Source organism: Monodon monoceros, unplaced genomic scaffold (assembly GCF_005190385.1).
Source record: "Monodon monoceros isolate NGI ecotype Baffin Bay Population unplaced genomic scaffold, NGI_Narwhal_1 Super_Scaffold_15, whole genome shotgun sequence".
In the NCBI taxonomy this organism is placed as follows: Eukaryota; Metazoa; Chordata; class Mammalia; order Artiodactyla; family Monodontidae; genus Monodon; species Monodon monoceros.
Window position 1 is genome coordinate 22,500,669 of NW_021703771.1, and position 23,132 is coordinate 22,523,800.

General features: G+C 45.8%; 1 protein-coding gene across 3 annotated transcripts in view; it reads right to left on the reverse strand.

The window, feature by feature from the left end:
• The window catches only part of BACH2 (BTB domain and CNC homolog 2), a 357,893-nt gene that overhangs the window by 10,736 nt on the left and 324,025 nt on the right, over positions 1 to 23,132 (reverse strand). For all 3 annotated transcript variants that reach the window (XM_029223454.1, XM_029223455.1, XM_029223456.1), the window contains one exon: positions 10,647 to 12,239. In XM_029223454.1, the coding sequence (XP_029079287.1) occupies positions 10,647 to 12,239 (1,593 nt within the window). The remainder of the gene's footprint in view (positions 1 to 10,646; positions 12,240 to 23,132) is intronic.

Genomic DNA, 23,132 nt, shown 5'->3' on the forward strand with positions numbered 1-23,132 from the left:
ATGGATCCTCTGGGCCCAGGCAAACCTTCAGGGATTGGCCCCAGACAACATCTGACTTCAACCCCATGAGATATTCTGAGCCAGGAGTGCTCAGATGGGCCACTCCTGAATTCCAGACCCATAGAAACAGTGAGAGATGTTAAATGATTATCATTGTTTGAAGCCATGAAGTTTTGGGGTGATTTGTTATGCAGCAACAGATAACCGATGCAGATACTATCAGAAAGAGTCCTACTTTCAAGCTCTTGACAAATCAAGGCAGGTAAGCGTCATCCAAAGAGAGGACACTAGTCTTTTAAGAGATGGATCTATGTTCTCCTTATATTCTGTCACATGCTTCTTTACAACCCTGTGGCAGTTTGAAATCTTTCTTAGGAAAAGAACTGCTGTTCTTGTGGGCTTCCTCAGCACCCACAAGGTAGAGAACACAGGCCTGCACCTTCCATCAGTCTGCCATCGCCCTCTTCAAGACTACTGACGAGGACTTAGAGACTGAACTTATGGTTACCAGTGGGGAAGGGTGGAGGGGAGGGATAGTTAGGGAGTTTGGGATTGACATATACACTCTGCTCTATTTATATATTTATTTAAGAAAAAAAAAGAATTTTATTTACTTTGGCTGCGCCAGGTCTCTTAGTTGCGGCATGCATGTGGGATCTAGTTCCCTGACCAGGGATCGAACCCAGGCCCTCTGCATTGGGAGTGCAGAGCCTTACTCACTGGACCACCAGGGAAATCCCTACATACTGCTATATTTAAAATGGATAACTAACAAGGACCTACTGTATAGCACAGGGAACGTTGATCAATATTCTGTAACAACCTAATTGAGAAAAGAATTTGAAAAAGAATAGATACATGTATATATATAACTGAATCACTTTGTTGTATACCTGAAACTAACACAACATTGTTAGTTAATCAACTATATTCCAGTATAAAATAAAAAAAGTAAAAAAAAAGACTCCTGACAAGGCAGAGACTTGAGGGGTCAGTTCTGGTCCTGCTCAGAAGCTTCTGGAAGAGGAAGACTGCATGTTGCTTGGCCAAGAGACAGTGTTTCCCTGCTCGGACGGCTGAACTCCCGCTTACACCAGCGTCTGCTTTAGGTGGACCAGCAGATGGCACTATAAACCTAAACTTCCTTCAGGAGCCAGGCCAGCGCTGTCCAATGCAAACAACGTGAGCTGCGTGTGTGATTTTTACATCTTCTACTAGCCACGTTAAAGGACGTGAAAAGAAACAGGTGAAATTAATTTTAATAATATATTTAATTGAACCCAATGGAGCTAAAATATTTTCAACATGTAATTAACATTAAAAATTATTGAGATACTTCACCTTTTGGGGGGTACTAAATTTTCAAAATCCGAAGTGTATTTTACACTTGGGGGTTCATTACAATTCAGATGAGCCTCGTTTCCAGGGCTCAGTAGCCACGTGTGACGTATGCCTCCTGTACTGGACAGCACAGCTCTAGAAGACGGAACAAGTGGACTCGAGTGAACTTCAGTAACCAGAGAATCAGACTGGCAGGTCTGGGCTTAATTGATCAAAATATTTTGGGGTGAAGAAACCAGGTCCTCGTTACTATTCAGAAGCTGCAGCGTTATGTCTGGGTTGTTCAGGGGAGTGAGAGGGAGATATTTTATCCTAAGCTCAGGCTTTTGCTTTGGTTGCATCAGATGCAGGCAGACATGAGTCTGGATCCTGGCATTTGTGTCTCGTTAATCCCCAGGCACAAAGGCAATCCTACTAAAGATCTGCCTTCCTGCGGCTGGGTGCAATGGCTTAGTCAGGTTACTTCATAGCTCTGAGCCTGTTAGACGTGGCATTTGCTGAAGGATCCCAGTGGGTGCTCTGACTGAACTTCCATAGGGCGAACTCTGTCCCATGACACCTGTCAAATTCTGGCCCAAGAGAGCAGAATCGCAACAGTGCACATGACACCATGCTCGGCTCAGCCCTGCTTTGGCTGCTAATGACGGGCAGTCAGGACAAACAGCTCCTTGTTTATGGACCCGGGAAAGGGCTTTGTCCACAGGCTGTGTTTGCACAGGGCTTATAATGATATGAAAGAATGTTTGATTTCCCTTTTATACCCTTTGGATAACAAACAGACACTCAGATCCTGGATGGTACCTAAATAACACAGAGGTCTGTCTGTTGGGGACACGGATGTTTCCACACCAGGCAGGAGGCTTGTTTGCACAGCAGGGGTTACAGCACTTCGGGCTTCGTGGCGTCTCCCCCTCTGCTGAAAACAAAGCAATTCTGCTTCTGCTCTACAGTGTGTTTACTTATTTTCAGACAGAATATATACCTATAGCTCAGGCCACAGGGAAAGTCAAAAGGCCTTCTATACCAAGAGCTACTGTATTTTAAATCCACCAGACAGCAAACATAAAACACTACGGAAACAGGACCGAGGTTGACAGGAAAGAGGAAAAATCAACAATGCTGGTTTCAAAGTCCTTGAAGCAAAAGGCCATATAACATTTCAGCAGAGCTGTTGCAACTCAAGCTGCTTTGCAAAGAGGTCAAAGGAAAATCGTCAGCTATACACTTTCTTCCACATGAAGAAAGAAAGAAAAAAAAGCCCAAACCCCAGCTACTCTTGTTTCTCTCGAAAAGGTGCTGCTACCCTTCTAGCTAGGGAGAACTTACCCCAGCTACCAAAGGGAAGCCCCTGACTGTTCTTGGAAAGGCACAGTGGGAAACTCACCACACCTATTTGTTGATTTCAGGGTAGTAAGTTCCAAGCTGATGGGCATCTTCCCCGGAGATGAACAGCAGCCGCAGACCCATTATGGAGCTGGGAGAACATTCCTTTCCCAGGCTGGCAGGCATCCACATAGTCCCCAGATGGGCTCAAAAGTCAGCTAATGTGACTTGGCCTTGGACCTTGAGAAGGCTGAGGCCCTCCTGCCTTTCTTCTGGCAAATTCTTAGAACCCAATGATTCCTCCAGGATTTTACTTCTCGGAGGTAGCTTAGTTTTCATTCCCGGGACCCTTGTAAACAGTGAGGTGAGAAGATGGAGAGTCCAGCCAATCACCACCACCACCATTCGGCAATCACACGCGAGTGAGGCTCAGCGTAGAGACACAGAAGGCTGGCCAGGCTGCTTAGAAGGGCAAAGGCCCGAGGGGTCCGGGGCGCCGATGTCTCTCTAGACAGGTGCTTGCCGCCGCTTGGGTTCTCAGTGGAGACTCACTCCGAGAGTCGGGCAGCCTCAGCCTGTCTAATCTGCTCTGTTGCTGTCATCCTGGCCCCAGCACGGTACTCACTCTCCTCTCTCTGGGGCACAGCAGGAGGAACAGGGCAGAAGCTGTTTTCAGCCGGTACCCGTCCTGGCTGGCTCAGTAGTGACCAGAGGAGGGGATTAGACCTCCTGGGAGCTCCCTGAAATGAGTGGTCCCTGCAGTGCGGAGGGGTCTCTGGCCCTAGGGGCTGACAAAAGGTGGGAAGATGCTGTGGCATCTGGACAGTGAAAGAAACCTAAATATTCCTCCTTGGGGGCCCGAGCAGGGGATGCTGCTGGCTGGACCCCAGGTGCTTGTGCTTCTTTCTCACCAGACAGAAATCAGCTGCTCCCTTTCTCTCTCCTGCCAACAACTACCCTGTTGCTGCCGCCAAAACCACATCCCCTCTCTCCCAGTAAAACAAAAATACCATTTAAAAACTGTACGAGAAATATATAACTTCTAGCAGAGAATTCAATTATGAGACAATAGAGGAGAATAAAATTTCCACACCCAAACAATGACTCTCCTGCTCTGGTGGACTTCCCCGTGATCTTTGTTTCCTCTGTATACTTTTTACAGGGTTGCAATCAGACAGCACAATGGCTACCTCACCTCACCACGCCTCTCAACACACATCTCACTCACCTGGTGTCTTTGGTGTGCTGGATGGGGGCTATTGGTGAAGCAGGACAGAGACGCAGGTGTTGCAGAAAAAGGCGAAAAAAAGCACCTCTTTCCTCTAGAAATCCCAGCGGAAGCTTAGTGGTCAATCTTCTTTCCTATCTCCTTTCTTGGTTTCACTATTAGATGTTGAGGAGAAGCTACAGAAGTTGGATCCCTTAGCAAGTACCCTGAGGACCGGATGGTGCAGTCACCTCTCCAAAGCCTTTAACATTTATGCTCTTACAAGCCCCTCAGATCCCTGTGAGTTGTCTTGGGGACAAAGCAAGATGCCCATTGGGCTGACAATTCTAGTGCTGTTGGAATGGCGACAGCCAGCTCTGTGCCGGGCAGATGCCAGTGACAAAATCTCCCCTGCCAAAGACACACTTCCTGCACAACTGTCCATCTAACCTCTGTTCTTATGATCCAGTTTCTGAAACAAACACAGGACACCTGGAATTTAGCTGTGATGCTGCAATTACCTAGCTATGTGATCTCAGGCAAGTCTTTCCTTCTCTGTCCTGAAGTTCTTTGAGGATCTGGGAGTCAGAGGGAGATAATATCTGCCCTACTTAGCTGAGAGGATTGCTATGAAGAATAAAACTGGATAATAGATGGAGAAAGTGAGAATTCTTTTTATTTATTTATTTATAATATTTATTTATTTATTTGGTTGCGCTGGCTCCTCAGTTGCGGCATGCAAGTGGGATCTAGTTCCCTGACCAGGGATTGAACCCAGGCCCCCTGCATTGGGAGTGTGGAGTCCTATCCACTGCACCACCAGGGAAGTCACATTATTAGTAGTAGTAGTACTGGTAGTCGTTGTGGAGTATTAGTATTTCTGTTTATCAGCCCTATCTTTCTTTGTCACGTAGTTTCTTCTTTCAGTCACACGATGTGCTTTGCAGTTGCAGATGCTAAGAGCCTTTCTAGACAACGTGAAAACATTGTTTTAATTAGAAATATGGCTGACTTCTATGCTGCCCAGCAAGGTTTTCTTTCTAAATATTAAGCAGACCAACTACAGTTACTTGTAAAAAGATGCCTGATTCAACAAACCACAAAAACGACTGTAAACATTTTACATCCAACATATGTCTGGAAGCCAACATTTGGGTGGAAGACATAGAGTCAGACACGGCTCTTCTGAAACATTTCTGTGTTTGCTCTGGACACTATTTCTCCCTGCCCCGACACATAAAACTAACATATACGTACGCACATCACCCTCATACACTTTCATCCCTCTTGACATGAAGCATGTTAATCAAGCAAGTCCAGGACTTCCCTGGTGGCACAGTGGTTAAGAATCCACCTGCCAATGCAGGGAATACGGGTTCAAGCCCTGGCCTGGGAAGATACCACGTGCCGCGGAGCAACTAAGCCCATGCGCCACAACTACTGAGCCCGTGCACTGCAACAAAAGAGTAGCCCCCGCTCACCGCAACTAGAGAAAGCCCACGTGCAGCAACAAAGACCCAACACAGCCAAAAAAATAAATAAATAAAGCATGTCCAATTAATCAATGCTTTTGACTATGCAAATAAACTGTCTTCCTAGTGCTTCTTTATTAAAATCTACAGTTAATGCTTGTGGTACAAAACTATGTCACTAAGATGCTTACTACTTGGCAAATGCTCATGACTCTTCTATAATTTTCAAAATTTAAAAACGAACCTGTAAAGCACAATGAGATATCCCTTTACACCACTAGAATGGCTATAATAAAAAAGATGGACAGTAACAAGTGTCAATGAGGATGCAGAGAAACTGGATCCCTCATACATTGCCGGCAGGAATGTAAAATAGTTCAGTTACCTTGGAAAACAGTCTAGTAGTTCCTCAAAATGCTAAACATAGAGTTATCATAGGATTTAGCAATTCCACTCCTTGGTATATAACGAAGAGAACTGAAACACATGTCTACAAGAAACTTGTACACAAATGCTCATAGCAGATAACTGATAATGGCCCCAAAGTGGAAATAACCTAAATGTCCCTCAACTGATGAACGGATCAACAAAACTGGTATATCTACACAGTGGAATATTACTCAGCAATAAAAAGGAGTGAAGAACTGATACATGATAATGTACCTGGTGGGTACATCAAGGGCAAGGAGGAACCTTGAAAACATGCTAAATGAAAGAAGCCACACACAAATGGCCACATACTGTAAGATTCCTTTGAAATGAAATGTCTAGACTAGGCAATCTATAGAGACAGAAGATGGTTTAGTAACGTCATGGGGTAAGGGAAGAGGGCAATGAGAAGTGATTGCTGCTGGATATTATGTTTTTTGGGGGGGTTATGAAAATATTCTGGGATTAGACACTGGTGATGGTCATACAACTTTGTGAATCACTGAAAACCACTGAACTGTTCATTTTAACAGAGTGAATTTTATGGTATATGAATTATATCTCAATTAAGAATCTGTGTGAGAATAAAGAATACAGAGTAAAGAATCTGTTTGAATACAGAATTCAAACATTACAGAAATACATAGAAATTAACCTTTCCCTGTATTCCCTCTTGCCAACTTTGCCTCCCATTTTATCTTATTCTCTATACTATATTATTTATGTTTCTTTATAAAGTAAACTGGGACCTTGTTATATATACTGTTTATGTTACCTTTTTCACTTAATATGACCTGTCCATTTTTTCATCATTGGAAGAAAAAAATTCCCAAGTTGGGGACTTCCCTGGTGGTCTAGTGGTTAGGACTTCATGCTTCCACTGCAGAGGGCACGGGTTTGATCCCTGGTTGGGCAACTAAGATCCCGCATGCCGTGCTGTGCAGCCAAAAATAAATAAATAAATAAAAATTCCCAAGTTGACTTTTTAAGTAAAACAGCAAACCCAGAAGTCATAAAGAAAAAGATTGATAATTTGATTACATAAAACTTAAATTTTTTTTAAATGGAAAAAGACACTATAAAAAGTAGACAAGGAGAAGATATAGGATTAATATAAGAAAGGATTAATATTCCTAAATTAAGGATTAAGGATCCTGTAAATTGACTAAAGTCAAACAACATACCCAAAAAGTGGACAGATGGCAAGTCCAGGAAAGGAAATACAAAATGGCGAATACACACGAGAAAGTTATCAACTTCACGAGAAGTCATGTTTTGCCCATCAGATTGGCAAAAACCAGAAGGACTGGTGACCATTCCTACTGGCAAGAACAGGGGGCAATGGACACTCACAAGTTGCTGAAGGATATGTGAATTGCTACAACCTTTTGGGAAAGTAGGTAGGTAGTATTTAACAAATGAGTATAACCTTTAACCCATTTATGGGACTCTAACCCACAAAAATAAAAGCACCACCACTAAACATGTTCACAAGAATGTTTATTGCACCAATGTTTGTAAGAGGGAAAAAACTGGAAACCGGAATATCTGTTGATAGGTGATTTGTGAGTCAATTGTGATTTATGGGAACCAGGGATATTAAAGAAGCATGTGTCAACCCTTACACAATTGACCTAGAGGCACGTACACTGTAGACAGCTATGTGCAAAAAGCAAGTTGCTTAGTAATTACATGGCAACTGGTATTAAAATAAAACCCAAACCCCTGGAGATGCAAATGTGTGTTTGTAGATTGCTGTAGGCACAGAGAAAGCCTGCTAAATTTGGTATGTTAGGGGCTGGGTATGCTGTGATTGATTATTTTTAAAAAGGAACTTAAAAAAGCTGATTGTTGATAAAGGACAATATTGTGCTTATTTAAACTTTCCTCAAAGCTGGGGAATAGTTAGGATGAGAAGTCAATGCTGGCGAGATAGGAGAGTTAAGAGGGTGTAACTAGAAATCAGAATATAAGGTAGGTTAACACTTTTCTTTTGATCTAACATTTTGGGTCTTTACAGAGGAAGAGAGACTGGGAGGAAGGCAGGACCCATCAGTCTGAAGTACTGAACAGGTGGCTGGCTGGAGGTGGAAACTCTTCTTTTTTGAATTTTATTTATTTTTTGGCCATGCCGCACGGCATGCGGGATCTTAGTTCCCTGACCAGGGATCGAACCCAAGCCCCCTGCAGTGGAAGCGCAGAATCTTAACCACTGGACCGCCAGGGAAGTCCCCTGGAAACTCTTTTTTTTGGTTTCTGGCTCTGGCATCTCTTTGGGGTTCACTTGGAAGAGAAGTCACCTGGAACCTTACACAAGAGCAGATCGGGGAAGAATCAGCCCAGGAGATGTTGGCTTCTGGATCAGTTATGATTCACTTTGTGAAGGGTTTGCCTTCAGTGTTATTACTGGAGACCACACTTCCACTGGGTCAAAGAAACTCCCCAAAGCAAAGTATTAACTCAAAGAGGAACAGTCATGCTAAGTCCCTGAGACAGTTCTTGCAAAACCTAATCTCTACTTTAGGAAAACTAAAAGGTCAAATTGGGAAAAAATCTTAGCTTCACTATAACAATCCTACCCAAAATGTACTACCAAGAGGGGCTAAATGTGATTCCCGAAATGACACAGAAATTTGGAAAATGTCTCTTCTTTCGAGACTGTTTAGAAATGCAAAGAACAGATCTATTTTTTAAAAGTGAAAATAAAAATATTTTTGAAAACAGCGGTATTTTTTGAGGGGAGACTAGTCCTGTTCATGACTATTTTATAGGTTGAATGGTTCTTCCTGTTCTTTTTTTTCCCTCCCCGCCCACCCCAACCAGGGATCGAACCTGAGCCCCCTGCACTGGACCGCCAAGAAAGCCCCGATTTTTCCTTTTCATCGATTCATTTAAAACTGAAAAGGTCTAAGGTAGACAAGTGATAAGGCCCGAACACAGGAAAGACACATGTACTCTTGTTGGCAGCATTTAGTTCCAAGAAGTGACTTTAAGTTCTCTTTGGGGACATTAGAGAGACAAAAGGAGATTTATCTGAAACTGACAGGTCCTTAAACATATGCAAATGTCATAAACGCACACTCCCTTTAGTTAATGGTGAGGCTCCTCTTAAGGGAGAGATATAAAGAAAACAAAGACTCAAAGGCATTTGTCCTTTTCTGGAGACATCCTTGGCAAGGGAAATCGTTATGCCGATGGACCCAGCGACTGGGCTTCTGCATCAGGGGTGCCTATGAGTAATTTCAGGGAAAAAAGAAAACCTCCTAAATGTTGTGATCAGACAGAAAGAAATGAGTGAGGAAAGAGAACGCACAGCCTTTCACTGTTCTCACGAAACCTCAATCCTCTCAGGTCAAGGACACAGATGTGACGACACAGATGTGAGTCTGGCTCGGGGCACTGAGCCCAACCCTCCATCCCAAACCTGAGGGGATACAGTGTATTCAAATAGCAATAGTTTCCCATTCAAATTTCCTTTTTAATGACTTTTAGCTAAATTAAATCCTTTAGGAAAGTATGTTTCTTTTTCCATCTTTGCCAGGCAGTAACAGAAGAGCAGGGACCGGGCTAGCCAGAAAACGAGGAAGTGACCACAGGGCACTTCTGTAGTTGGCACAGGAAGTTTTGGAATCTATTTTCAAAACATGCCCGAGCTAAAATCTTCATGTGCTTCTCGCCAACCTCGCAGAGGCTGAATAAACCGCACGTGGCTCTGTGAAAACCCACCTCACCCTGGGTGGCATTTCTGCTGTCTGGTTGGGTTAACATCCCTGCTTCACTAGAGGCTAATAACCAGAGAGTGCAGACGCGGGTGGAGGGCACTGGCACGATGAGGGCCACGCTTCATTTCCTCCTGTGTTTTTTGGAGAAGCAGCCCTCGGGAGGGACTTCTCACCGGGCTCGCTCTGTCCTGCTCCGGAGGCAGGTCTGAGACACAGGTGGCAGTCTCAGGTTGGTTCCTTGTCGATCAGCAAGACTATGCCAAATCATGACACAGACACCCTCAGATCTTTCCGGGGGCCTCTCATGTTACAGGGGAAGGGGGGACATCTGAGGGCGTCTATTCTTTCTCTCCTTGGCCACGTGAGTCTTCCTCACGATGTGGCTGGCGTTGCTCCTGCTTCCTCTCCCAGCATTGGGAAGACGTAGATGGAGCCTTTGGGAATTTTCATCTAGAAAGTATTTTGCTTTCAGGGTGGACAGAAACCGCTACTCAACCCCACTGTTCCTAAAAATGACTCTCACCATTTGTGGGGAGCTTGGGAAATGACACATTATACAGTTATGAGTGACTGACAAGGGTGCTTCTTCAGTGACACTGGGACTGGGACAGATGATGGGCTGTCCATCACCTGCATTGAAATGAATGGACAAGGGATGGCTCCAGAGTCCCATCTGACAAGGAAACTTAACGGTGCTGGGAAAGCACCTGTTTAGTGTGGATCTCTCTAGTTTCAACCAGTCAGTTTTGAAAGCGATTCTATATTTTCCTTCACATTGAAGAGGCCAGGGGCAAGGATGAGGGTGAGGGGTATGGCATCCTTTCAAAGCAGACGGACGGGAAGGGGAGGGGGGCGGGGATCGGAAGCGCCTGCGCACGCTTTCAGGCATTAGACTGACTGTTTTCACTAAGCACTTTGCCTCTGCTTGTTGAGTACTGAAATCTCGATCAAATTTCAAGTGCTTTCTAGGACAAAGTGGTTAATTTGGAATCGCCTGGAAGCCTCCTGCCTCAGCGGATGAGGGAGACAGTCCCTTTACTGTAACCTTTACTCTTGACAAACAAGAACAATCTGGCAGTGGTGGGGGGCAGGGAGAGTCCAGATAAAGGACTGAGGGTGGATCACATGCTTGAATTTAGTCGGGTTCCCTACCTCCTGGCCCCTGTCCTGCACAGGACACGACTCACTGTCTGCTTCCGAGAACGATCCGGATTCGTCGCTGGAGTTGGTGCCGTAAGACTGCTCACATTTAATCTGGGGTCGGACTTGGTTGTACATTCCATCTCCCATCAGGCCTGGTTCCTGATGTTCTGTGGCCAGGAATCTGGCTCCCTGGGAACAGGGCGAGGAGGAGAACTCGCAGAGAGGCAGGCTGCAGGGCGAGCCCCCGCTCCCGTCCTCGGCGTACGAGTAGGAAGAACACGAACTCGAAGTCCGAGTCCTGGCCTCCAACGGGGGCGAGCGAGGGCAGACTTTGATTGGCACCGGGCAGCTGGTGTTGGGCCGCATCCTTCCTGGCAAGTGTTCAGCCATCAGCCCACCGTGAGGGTAGGCCTGTGAGCTGGGGAGGGACTGGCCAGTGCCCACCCACAGGCCCTTTGGCACCGGCTCGGAGAGGTCTTTGTCCAAACCGCTTACCCCAGAGTACGAGTGCGCCGCGGTGCTCACTTGGTCACAAGCGCTGGAGGAGAAGATCACACTTCTCCGGTCCAGCTCTCCTTCCTGTTTACAGAGCGCCTCCAACCCAGGCCCCTTGAGGGGCGACCCCACTGTGAAGCTGGACGCGTCCTTCTGGCCCATGTGGGGCTGTCCGTAATTCCCCGGGAAAGGGGCGTAGTCACTTTTAAGGTCACCCTGAGTGATCCCCTTGTCAAAAGGGCACGCGGAACTCCTGGCAAAGTGCTGCTGAGAGGTACCGGGCAGGCCGGACAACTCCACACTTTTTGTTAGGCTGAACAGAGACCTTAAGCAGGAGGGGGAGGACGCGCCCCTGGACCTCTCCAGGCAGGCGGCCCCGGCAGGGGGGGCGGGGGCGGGCGCGGGGGCGGGGCGGGGCTGTTTCCGGTCCATTTCCACGTCCCCGGCTCTGTCTCTGACGTCAGGCTCATCTCCAGACAGGCAGAGCGTGATGCTCTCTTCTTCGTTCTCTTCGCTGGGCGGCTCGCTTTTAATCTGCCCCATGGCAAGCCCCGGCTTGAGGCTGTTGCCAGAGTTCTCTTCACCGAATGTGCTTGCAAAACCTGAGGTACTGTGTGATGATGCGTTATAGACATTCTTGGTACATGCAAGCTGGTATTTCTTGTATCTGGGGTACTGCGTTAATGCGTCCTTTGCCGCGCTCTCCTTGGTGTCCGCGGGCACGTCGGACTCCGGCAGCAAAACTTCTTCCTTCTCTGCTACTGGGATGGCAGTGGCCTCAAAGCTGATGGGGTCTGGAAGCATCTGGTCCCTGGGGCAAGCCATCTTGGCCGTATCCGAATCCATCGTCTCCTCTTCCTCTTCCTCTCCGGCGCTGTTCTCGCGGTCCTCGTGCGGGCGCTGGCACGCACCGTCCTTTCGGCACACAAACAGGCCATCCTCGCTGTTCAGGAGCTGGGTCTGCAGGAAGCTGAAGCAGGAGTCCTCCAGGTTGTGCATGCGCAGGAACTCGGCACAGCGGATGACCTCGCGGATGTTTTCTCTGCTGAGTAACAGCTTGGCGGTGTAGGCGAACTGCAACAGCGGCCCAAACCCCCTGGCCGTGACCTGCAAAACAAACAGGGGAATTGCCGACCGTTACCATCAGCACTGCTATTGTCCCGAATCCCTCAGCTGAAGCAAGATAACCAGACAGCGCTAATGTCCCAGGATAAAGACTGCAAAGGAGCAATTAATCTCGTCCTGGGTCAGCAGTGATTCTGCTTCCAGTAATTAGGGCCTGTCTCGTGCATGCCAGTGCTCTACTCATCACGACACACAGAATTGAAAATCATCAGGGTCAAGTGGCTAAACAAGATGACAGTGGGTTCAGTGTTTACACTAATGAAATATCCTGGCAAAAATGCACGGTAACAATGGGAAGCCTATTAATTTCCCTCCCCATCCGTCCTGTTGAGAGCCACTGTACGTCAGGAGTGCTGTGATACTTCTCACAGCTCACTCGAGCCAAAGAAAGCATTATAGTTTTCTCGTCAACTGCAGAACTAGCAATATGGCCCTGTTAGAAACCGGAAAGTCCACGGGGTTTTGAAAATAGTTTTTCCCTCACAAAGTTAAAAAGAGACGTTGAAAGCAACTCCTGTTTTTTGCTCATTCATCATGGTTGCTAGTTGAGATGTTCCGGTCATCACGTCATATCCCATCTTACAATGATACTAGAGATGACAGTCCAAAGCAGCGTTCTCAAAAAGAAATTAACTCCTGGCCCCTAAAAAGGGTGGAGGGTGGTTAGAGCTAAACAAGCCGGCTGTCATTTAAATGGCTGAAGTTGTTGAACGGCACAGGACATGGGCAACTCCTTCCCTAATTATAAGCAGCAGCTTTGCCACGCAGCTGTCTTCTTTCCTGGTAAATCTTCAGGGGCTGAGCCTACTGTCATGTGCCGCTTGTCCATTACACATTTTCCGCAGACTGGAAACGTGCTATTTATGCACAGCTTGTGTACACGCGCATGCCTGCACGCACACACACGCTGAATGACTTAGACCATTAGAAATATGTTGCCCAAGGCTAGTTGTTCTTTCGAATGAAAATGGATTAAACTTGCCGGTGTTCAGGGCAGGCTTCCTTACCCTATACACAAAACCCACGCATCCTCTACGTTCTTGCAAGCACTGCTGACCCTATAAGGAAGGGAGGGGAGGCAGGTCCATGAATCATGTGTACAAAACAAATGAAAGCAGAGGTCATGGGGTCCTTGCTGGAAGCTACAGTAGCAGTGACTAAAAAATATCTGCTAGGGGAATAAGTGCAGAGCGAGACGAACCCGCAGGCTTTGGAGCTGACTGCCACGTGGATTGAATTCAGGACAGCACGCAGAGCCCAAACTCTTGTGAGGACCTATATCTGCTGTTCAAGATTCAGCGCAGACATCAACTCTTCTGGGAGCCCTCTGCAAACTGCTTAGAGAGCGAATGACACCATCCTCTCAGCCCCCATATGCCTTCCCCAAGGGCAGTGCTCATTTTATATCACTGCATTCTAAGGGAATGCCTAGTAAGGGAAATTTCTTAGATACATAGCTGAATGGAATTTTAATTGTTAATATTTTTGAAGTACTTTAAATACAATTCAAAAAAAAATTCTCCATCAGATACTGAGTCCTGAGATGTTTGGTTTAAAAAAGAAAAACCACAACAAAAACCCATGACTGCAAGACCCACATTGTAGTTCTACAAGGGCAATCATTGCCATCCCTTTTATTGTACTTAATTGTGTCAGTTTCTGCCAGTAGACAGCAAAGCTTCTTCAGATGAGGGATTGTTTCACTTCTCTTTGTAACCCTGCACCTAAGGAGGGTCTCTAAACATCTGATAAAAGCTTGTATATTACTGAATATGTCTGAAGTCTAACTGTGTCCCTAACATACAACTATAGTGTCCAGAAGATGACAACACACTCTGCTCGGTGAGTGCTGTCTCAAATTACTTTTGGAGCAAGGCACTGTGTAAACCAACAAACTACACCAATTAATCAATGGCAGGCAGGGGTGCTTATTTGTCACGTCCCCTAGCACCTATATTGAAAGGGAGTTCACCTGACCTACACTTTCGTTCTACCTAAGCTGACATGGCAGTAGATTCAGCAAATGTCTTTTTAATGTACTTTTCTCCCAGGAACCTATAAAAGGGAGTGTAAGGTAAGGAAGTGCATATCGATAAGTAACCAAAGAAGGTTGATGACAATGTCACAGGACCCATTTCTTCATTGTAGCATGGCTCCACCACAAAGAGAAAATGGCAGAATCAAGGCAGGGCTGACCCCTCCATCAGTAAGCATCTTCTGCTCCGCTCCTAGGCAATCTGCCAATTGTAGAGTGGATAATACACATCTTGAGTTTTTGTTGTTGTTTTTTTGTTTTTTTGCGGTACACGGGCCTCTCACTGTTGTGGCCTCTCCCGTTGAGGAGCACAGGCTCCGGACGCGCAGGCTCAGCGGCCATGGCTCACGGGCCCAGCCGCTCCGCGGCATGTGGGATCTTCCCGGACCAGGGCACGAACCCGCGTCCCCCGCATCGGCAGGCGGACTCTCAACCACTGCGCCACCAGGGAAGCCCCACATCTTGAGTTTTGGCAGATGCACTCATTATACGGGAAATCGGGGAAACTCATCTTGATGCTATTTATGTTTTTTTTTTATACAGTCCTCCTCATACTCTCATCCCCATTTCTTTTTTATTTTGATGCGGTCTCAGTAAGCTGCACCACTATCCCCCGCTATGGCTGCTTTTAAAGAAAATTGCTAAAGAAGCTAAGGGACACTCTTGAGGATCACTAGAGCAGTCCTGGGCATCACCACTTGCCTCATGGCAGCAAGGAGCTGCAGAAAGCTTCTCCACTCAGGGCCAAGCTAATACTTAAATGTATGAGTGGGTCCAAGGATGCCAATAAGCACAGTCCCCACATCCCAAATCAGTTCATTGATCCTTTGGGGGCTCAGGAGACATGATGAGCTTGAAATGATCGTCACATGGTCATGAACAAGTCATGAATAAAAACAGGGTCGTAAAATGTCATTCAATCCCAGGTCAGAGAAAACGGTGTCCTCACCATGGAATTTCAAGAGTCCATAATTAGCTCTTCCCTCCTGCGAGTTTAAACCATGCTTCATCATATTTAATTCTGCTAAATTTTGCTCAGCTTCTGCGCGCAGGGCTTTGTCTAGAGAGTCAGTTACTATTCACCAAGCTCCTGCTAGCGCCCAGCACCGTGCTAGCTGGTTCTCCTAACGCACTGGAAGGCAGGCATGATCGCCGCTATTTTGTAGACAAGGAAACTGAGAAGCAAGGAGGTGAAGGAGTGCATCCAAGGTCCTAGAGCTAGTAAGTAGAGAGCTGGGATTTCAACCTAAGTGCTATGGAAAATGGTTAAGTACAAGACTCAGCCTTGTGCTCAAGAAACCTACAATTTAGCTTTGAAGAGGAGATAAGAACAATAAGTTAATTTTCAGGAACCACGTAAATCAACAATGGAAAGGCAAGATGACACGATCAGTTGTCAACTAAGAAATCCTGACCAGTTCAGGAGAAGAGGAGACTGCTGAAGTCTGTGGGATCCCTTGAAGCAGGGACTTGTAAGCAGGACACCTGGAGTGTACTGAATTGCCCCCGACTGGGTCCGATCGGGGTCAAGGTTTGCTTTGATACAATGGGTACCTTCTGAACTGCCACTACTGTCCCTTCCAGGAACCCATCTCTGGTGCATTTCAGCCCAGTTGCAATAGCTCCAAATACACAAAACAGAAAGTGGGTGCCCATCACACATGCAGGCCAGTGTTAAAATAGGCAGTGGCTTTCTAAATATTGGTTTAGCCTCCATCTTGAGTAGCTTGCACTGTCTTTCCATTTTGAGGAATCATTTAAGCTCACGTACTCAGAAAGCAAATATCCAGGTACCGGCGTGAACCTGCATGTTTATGAAACTGGGTCCACAAGCCTGCATGGTTATTTACTTTGTTTGTAACAAGTAAGGCTCTGATAATGGGAAAAATAAGAGGGGGTAGGAGATGGAGAATCACCCACAAAACTAATGACCCATAACAATGTTATTTAAGAAGGTAATGATCGGGGCTTCCCTGGTGGTGCAGTGGTTGAGAATCTGCCTGCCGATGCAGGGGACACGGGTTCGAGCCCTGGTCTGGGAGGATCCCACATGCCACGGAGCAACTAGGCCCGTGAGCCACAACTACTGAGCCTGCGCGTCTGGAGTCTGTGCTCTGCAGCAAGAGAGGCCGCGATAGTGAGAGGCCCACGCACCGCGATGAAGAGTGGCCCCCGCTTGCCACAACTAGAGAAAGCCCTTGCACAGAAACGAAGACCCAACACAGCAAAAATTAAAAAAAATTAAAAAAAAAAAAGGTAATGATCATCAAGTTACAGTGGAATGAAGTGATGAGAAATAGCAAGCCAGTCCCAGCTCACTGGTATTAATGGAGCTGTGTTCCACTGCTCTCAGGGAAGCAGACATACCTAGGCTAAAAATCACCGGTCAGGAATGGCCTAAAGGAATGATAAACAAATGCAAAATACAGTATTAGGGGCACCTGGGATAACAGTCTTGCATTTTGAATGGAATCTTTTGGTTGAATCATTCTGAAGAGTGTTTTTTTCATCACATTATGGTTCCATAATGTGCAATATACATTGTGCTACAGATGAGACTGGCTCATGTACTGGGCAGAATGGAGGGTGCCCTGGGGGACTAAGACCCGTGAGAGGTCAGGAAGCAATCCCGCCTCGCTCTCTGGTTGCTCCCAAGGAGGCGGTGACCTCATCCAGCAGTTGGCACACACAAGGCGAGTGGCTCTGACCTTTGGGTTTAGGGCCTGAAAGAAACAAGGTCAGACTACCAGACTCGTGCACTGTGGTGTGAGTCCACATGCCACTCATGGGTTGAAAATCTGACCCACTGAAACTATGACCCTCCACCCTTTGTTCCCTTGGGTTCTGATGTATCATCTCTCTGCTGTGGAAGAAAGGAAGATGAAATGATGAAAATGCAGCTGGCAGAGGGCACGCTTGGGTGCTGTTTGCAGAGCCGGGGAGCTCATTCCCTCAGGACGTGGTCCGTGTGCTGCTGCACAGAGCTTGTGAAAGGAAACTTCTACCAGTTTTGCCACTCTGGATTATTACAGGGGTCAGGAATCTGGGCTTCAGGCATAAATTGAAAACAGGGTTTGGGAATTGTTATAAGACTTGGAACAGCATTTTCTACTCAAGCCATGTGATGAAGGTCTTCTCTGCTGGTTCTGGCAGTGTATATTCATGGCTGCAGCACTGAGCCCATCTACCCGAGCCTGATGTGATGGGTCAGGAGATCTGGGGACTGCGCCCCAGGAGAGGGGTGGCACGCTGCTCAAGGTCCCATAATCACAGCCTTACAAAACACGGAATCTTTTACTTTTAGCAACATCACGTCCTAATGGAGCTGGATCTCTCCTACACTGCTGGAGCAGGCGAGAGGAGGTAACAAAGCTATGCCGATGGGTTTTTGAAAACACTGACTTGGGTCGTATTTGCACAGCAAGGCGCTTGTCAAATAAAGAAAACAGCACCAGTGACAACTCACTCCTCCCTTCCACCTCCACAGTGCACTGCATCCCATTCTGCAGGCTGAAGACTGACTTAGCGATGAGGCATCGCTTCCAATCTTAATTTTCTATAATTAATATCCATATTATCACTTGTTTCTCCCCAAAGCAGCATGCTCTATAAGCATACTATATTCGGGATGTATTTGTTAAATTAACCTCACTATTTCAACAAAGCTCCTGGTTATTTTGGTACTAGTTTTAGTCAATGATAGAGCCAGACCAAGCAACTTGTTTCCATTCCTAAAGTAACAATACAAAAACTAAAGCAAGTTGATTATATGTACAAGTATATAATTTCATGCAGTGGGTTTTAAAAAAATTTGTGTTAGTGAATGTGGCTTAAAAGCATGAACTTAAGTGTCTTTTCTCCCCTGTGCAGGCTTGAATTTGGGTTTGCAGCCACAATACAAAGTTCCTCTCTTTTTTGTAAATCTGTCCCTGAGATTCTCTATGTGATCATTCAGTCATTACTATTTTTTGTTTACTCATTCATTCACTCATTCATTCACCAACCATGTTCTGGGCACTGACGGTGCACTGTGTGACATCTGAGGGCACCAGCTTTCTTGGATTCCAATTCCAGCTCTATGATGTACCAGCTGGGTAACTTGGGCTTCTTACTTAATCTTTCTGTGCTTCAGTTTCTCCAACTGTAAGACCAACAGTGCCTGCCTTGTAGTAAAACCTATGGAATAGCTTCTAGCATTGAGTAACAGCTATTATTATTGCTGTTATTACAAAAATGAATAATATATAGTCTCCTTCTCCAAGGAACTAAGAGGGTGACCAGAGAGACAGATGTTCAACACAAAGGTCTACAATGTAATCGAAGTATGTAACAGGTATTTGCAGGGTGCTAAGGCAGGACCAAGCTGGGGGTAGTAACTCCTGAGTGTCAGCGTAGCCTTCCTAGAAGTGGTGACCTTTGCCCCAAGTATTGAAGGCTGAGTTGAAGTTCATTAGAATAAGTCAAAGAAGGGTCTGGCTCACTCCCTCATCTCCTTCAGGCTCTTCCTCAAATGCTACTTTCTCAGTGAGGCCCTTCCTGGGCCTCTAACCACAACTCCCAGCACCAGGACTGGCTACATGATTTGCAGGATCCAGTGTAAAGTGGAAAGGTGGTCCTCTTGTTTGGAGATTCAGAACTTGAAGATGATGACAGGGTCCTTCTGAGCAGGGGACCCTAGGCAATTGCATAGGTCGTAAGCCCTTGAATCTGGCCTTGTCAACACACATTTGCTACCTATGCCCTGCAGTTGAAATGGGCTCTGCTCCCTGATCTCAGTGGGGTGATGGCATCCTAGGGTAGAGCCAGTGAACTCCAATTGAGTGAAACTCCACAAGCTAGCTGGCACAGCTACTGGGATCAGCAGTGTAGGTCAGCGGTGACTGGCAAGATCATGAGTATCTTGGACTGAAATACATAGTCAGGCCACGAAGGTACTTTTTGGTTGGTGAAAAAAGAAGAAAATCATGTAGGTTAAGTGGACAAAGCCCTGCTTGAGTCTCTGTAATAGAGTCATCACCCCACACTTGAGTCAGTTCACAGATCCAGGAACTCTTGAGGAAGGGTCCTACAATAATCCAGGTTGCCACTATGATTTCTTCTGTCACAAGGGTTTGCAGAAACATACATCTGGTAGTTTTCCTAAATCATGAACTAATACAAACTTTTTTAACTAAAAAACTTCAACAAAAATTATGCAAAAACTGTTCAGATCAGAACCAAATCTATCTATATATCCTTCTCTGCCTATCTATGAACTAAAGTAGCACTAGTTTAATACAAATGTAACAGGACAGTTTTGTCTCTTAGCCTCATGCCCCACTCTTCTTTTGTTCTCTCCCCACTTCTATTGAGAAATAATTGACATACATCCCTGTATACGTTTAAGGTGTACAGCATGATGGTTTGATTTACATATGATTACCACAACAGGTTCAGCTAACATCCATCTTCTCATAGATACAGTAAAAAGAAAAAAATTCCCCTTGGGATAAGAACCCCTAGGATTTACTTTCTCAGCAACTCTCCTATATGTCATACCCACTCTCCTAATGTTCCCCTTTCTAATGCTGAAGCTGGGAGTTTTTATTTTTTTATTTATTAAATTAAAAAAAATATTTATTTAGGCTATGCCAGGCCTTAGTTGCAGCATGTGGGATCTTCATCGTGGCGTGCAGGATCTTTTAGTTGTAGCACGCAGACTTCTTAGTTGTGGCATGCATGCAGGATCTAGTTCCCTGACCAGGGATCGAACCCAGGTCCCCCGAACTGGGAGCTCAGAGTCTTACCCACTGGACCACCAGGGAAGCCCCTGAGGCTGGGAGTGGTTTTTTTTTTGTTTGTTTTGTTTTGGTTTTTTTTTTGCGGTACGCGGGCCTCTCACTGTTGTGGCCTCTCCCGTTGTGGAGCACAGGCTCCGGACGCACAGGCTCAGTGGCCATGGCTCACGGGCCCAGCCGCTCCGCGGCATGTGGGATCTTCCCGGACCGGGGCACGAACCCGTGTCCCCTGCATTGGCAGGCAGACTCTCAACCACTGTGCCACCAGGGAAGCCCCGAGGCTGGGAGTTTTTAAACTTTGTTTCCCAGGCTCCTTTGTCAGGTGATTTACTCTGCCAATAGGGGGCACTGGTGGGAGATCAGAGGTAGGAGGAAGGAAGCTGTGGTTCCCATTTCTTGTTCTCTTTCTCTGTCCTTCCCTGGTGGGGTGTCTGGAAGTGGTGGTCTTCTCCCCAGGTGCAGCCCCTCCTGCATGCTCAGAGGTCCCTTTTATTGCTCCAGCCCGGGGAGTGAGAGCTGCTTCTGTCCATCATTAATCACTGGGTTAAGTCTCCTTCCACTTCTGTGCTTTCAGTTTCCCAGCACCTGTGTAACCAATTCGCTGTCTTACACCCCCTCTATTTGAAACACCTGTCATGGTTTCTGTTTCCCTGACTCAGTCCTCATCCATTTTACAGACAACGAAGCCAAATGAGGTGAAGCCCAGAAAGCTCAGAAAGGTGAAGGGATCTTCCCAAAGTCACGTGTCTGGTTAGCCAGGGCTTCAACTCAAGCCTTCTGACTGCAGAGTTCAACTCTCCTGCTCCTTTCATACCAGTTGCTGTCTCTCTGAAGTAAACCAGAAAAGGAATGATATTTCATATTTCAAGTTTTATTGCACTCTCTAAAACATTCACTTTTATACAGCTCTATCCAAAGAAGTCTGGCCAACTGAATGTGGTACTTCCCGGGTAGGAAGAAGGGTGAATCTCACATTTGGTTCTATCGTTATTTACATGATTCAGATTCAGCGTTTAGATTTCTCCCAAAGAATGAAGCTAAAAGTGCTAAGTCCCTTTCCTGCCTGGTAAAACCTCGTAAATCTAGGGAGCTCTTCTATCGCATAGGAATTTGATAAATCAGCAGCTTCATTTCTTGGAATCTGGGAGGCATCAAAGCAGAAACGCCTTTCTGGCGGGGAGCCATGTGGGACCAAAGCTTTGTTCCAAATGGGAAAGGCAGCCTGATAAAGCTGATGTTTAGGGGGCAAGTCACGTGGCCCCTGCCTGTGTCAGCTGGCTCAGAATTATCATGAGGCTACGTAACAGCCGGAACTGCCCCTGAGGTATTTGGTTGTCTCAGGTTGATGAGAAAAGGGAAGGGGAAGCAAGCATTCATTATCGTCTTTCCTGGGAACTGGCAGCACCTTGGCCCCGTGGAACCTTCATTTCACCCGGGTGATTTTACCCCTCATCTCACTCTTTCATGTGTGGCCTTAATTATTTTCTCATTCAGCTACAGATGGTTATATTTCCAGGTAAGCGATGGGCAAAAGTCCTATGTGATTCAAATATAAGGTACTGTATTCATATTTACTCTATAAGCATACAATGAAAACAGAAAGTCTCTCTTCTGAAAGATTATATAATGAAACTCATGGAGTAATTTTTAAAAATTCAATTTCAGTATAACTGTAGATCTTAAAATAGGTATAAGATAGTAGTAACTTTTTACGTTTTTCAGTGTAAAATGAAAGTGAAAAGCAACCCACTCACTGGTAATGTAGTAAAACCTGCACATCTAGGTTTACAGTTTCATTCGAAAAACCACCTCCAACAGAAAATTATTTTTAAAACGATTTAAAAAATTACCTATTTTCCATCTCAATGACCCTCTCCCCTCTTTCAGGAAACCAATGGTCTTCATAGACAAGAATTTTCTTGAGTCAAGGTTTGGTTTTACCTCCTAGACCCCTCTAGTCCTTTCAAACCAACCAGCAACCGTTTGATGTTCAACCAGAAAACACAAAGCATTTTTTAAAGCTTCTAGTCTTGAGAAGTTCAGTTCCTCATCAGAACCTTCTAATGCTTCTTCCTATTAAGCCAAAATTCCCATCCCTGAAACCTAACCAGTTATGAGCCCCTCTCCCCTCCTCATTGCCCCCTTCTGAAACATCTTGAGTTTGACTACGTCCCCAGCAGATACCTGGACTGAGTAAATGCTCTAGTCACTGAAACAGAGGACATAACTGTCACCTCCCTCCTTCTAGAGCCTATTTTCTATGAATGCAATGATTTATTTCATTGTTACTTATGGTGCTACCAATTACCATCTCTGAGCTTTTTGTTTCTAGCACATGCTACTGACAAGCCACGTGTCCATTTTAATCTTGCAAAATTGATTTCTTGACCCAAGAGTGTATACTTGTCTAGATATTCAGAAACTGTTTTTTTCTTATATAAACTGTTCTCCTTTTCATTTTTTTGGCTGTGCCACGCGGCATGCGGGATCTTAGTTCCCCTACCAGGGATCAAACCCGCACCCCCTGCAGTGGAAGTGTGGAGTCTTAACCACTGGACTGCCAGGGAAGTCCCTCTAGGCAAACTTTTTAAGATCCACTTTCTTCCTTTTTTTGAAAACTATAATGCCATTTCTTCATCTCCAGACTTCTGATGCTTTGCTGGGCTCCACAGTTTCTCAAAGATTTTGACCTTAACAAGTTGTACCATCATTATGCCTATTTTTTTTCTGTACTTTGGGATCTTCAATTCCTCCAGACTGGGGGCTTAGGCGTTTTCTTCTACCTGGGGTTTCCATTTCTTTCTGCAAGTTTTTCTCAGTTTTCCATCTAATGAACATTCTCCATGGCATACAACACAGAGGTAACTCAGGGCTCTTTGTCATCCTCAATACTAAATGCTCAGCCCCAAGGAGCAGCTGTTGGGTTTCCTCGTCTTCTTGCTCCACAGAGAACAATATATTTGTTTTCCTTATCTGTCCCTCTTTGAAAGGTCTCCACTCATTTTGGGCTTGGGTTTTCTTGATACTGTTTTTGTGGGTCCATATACCTTTTCATAGTCATTC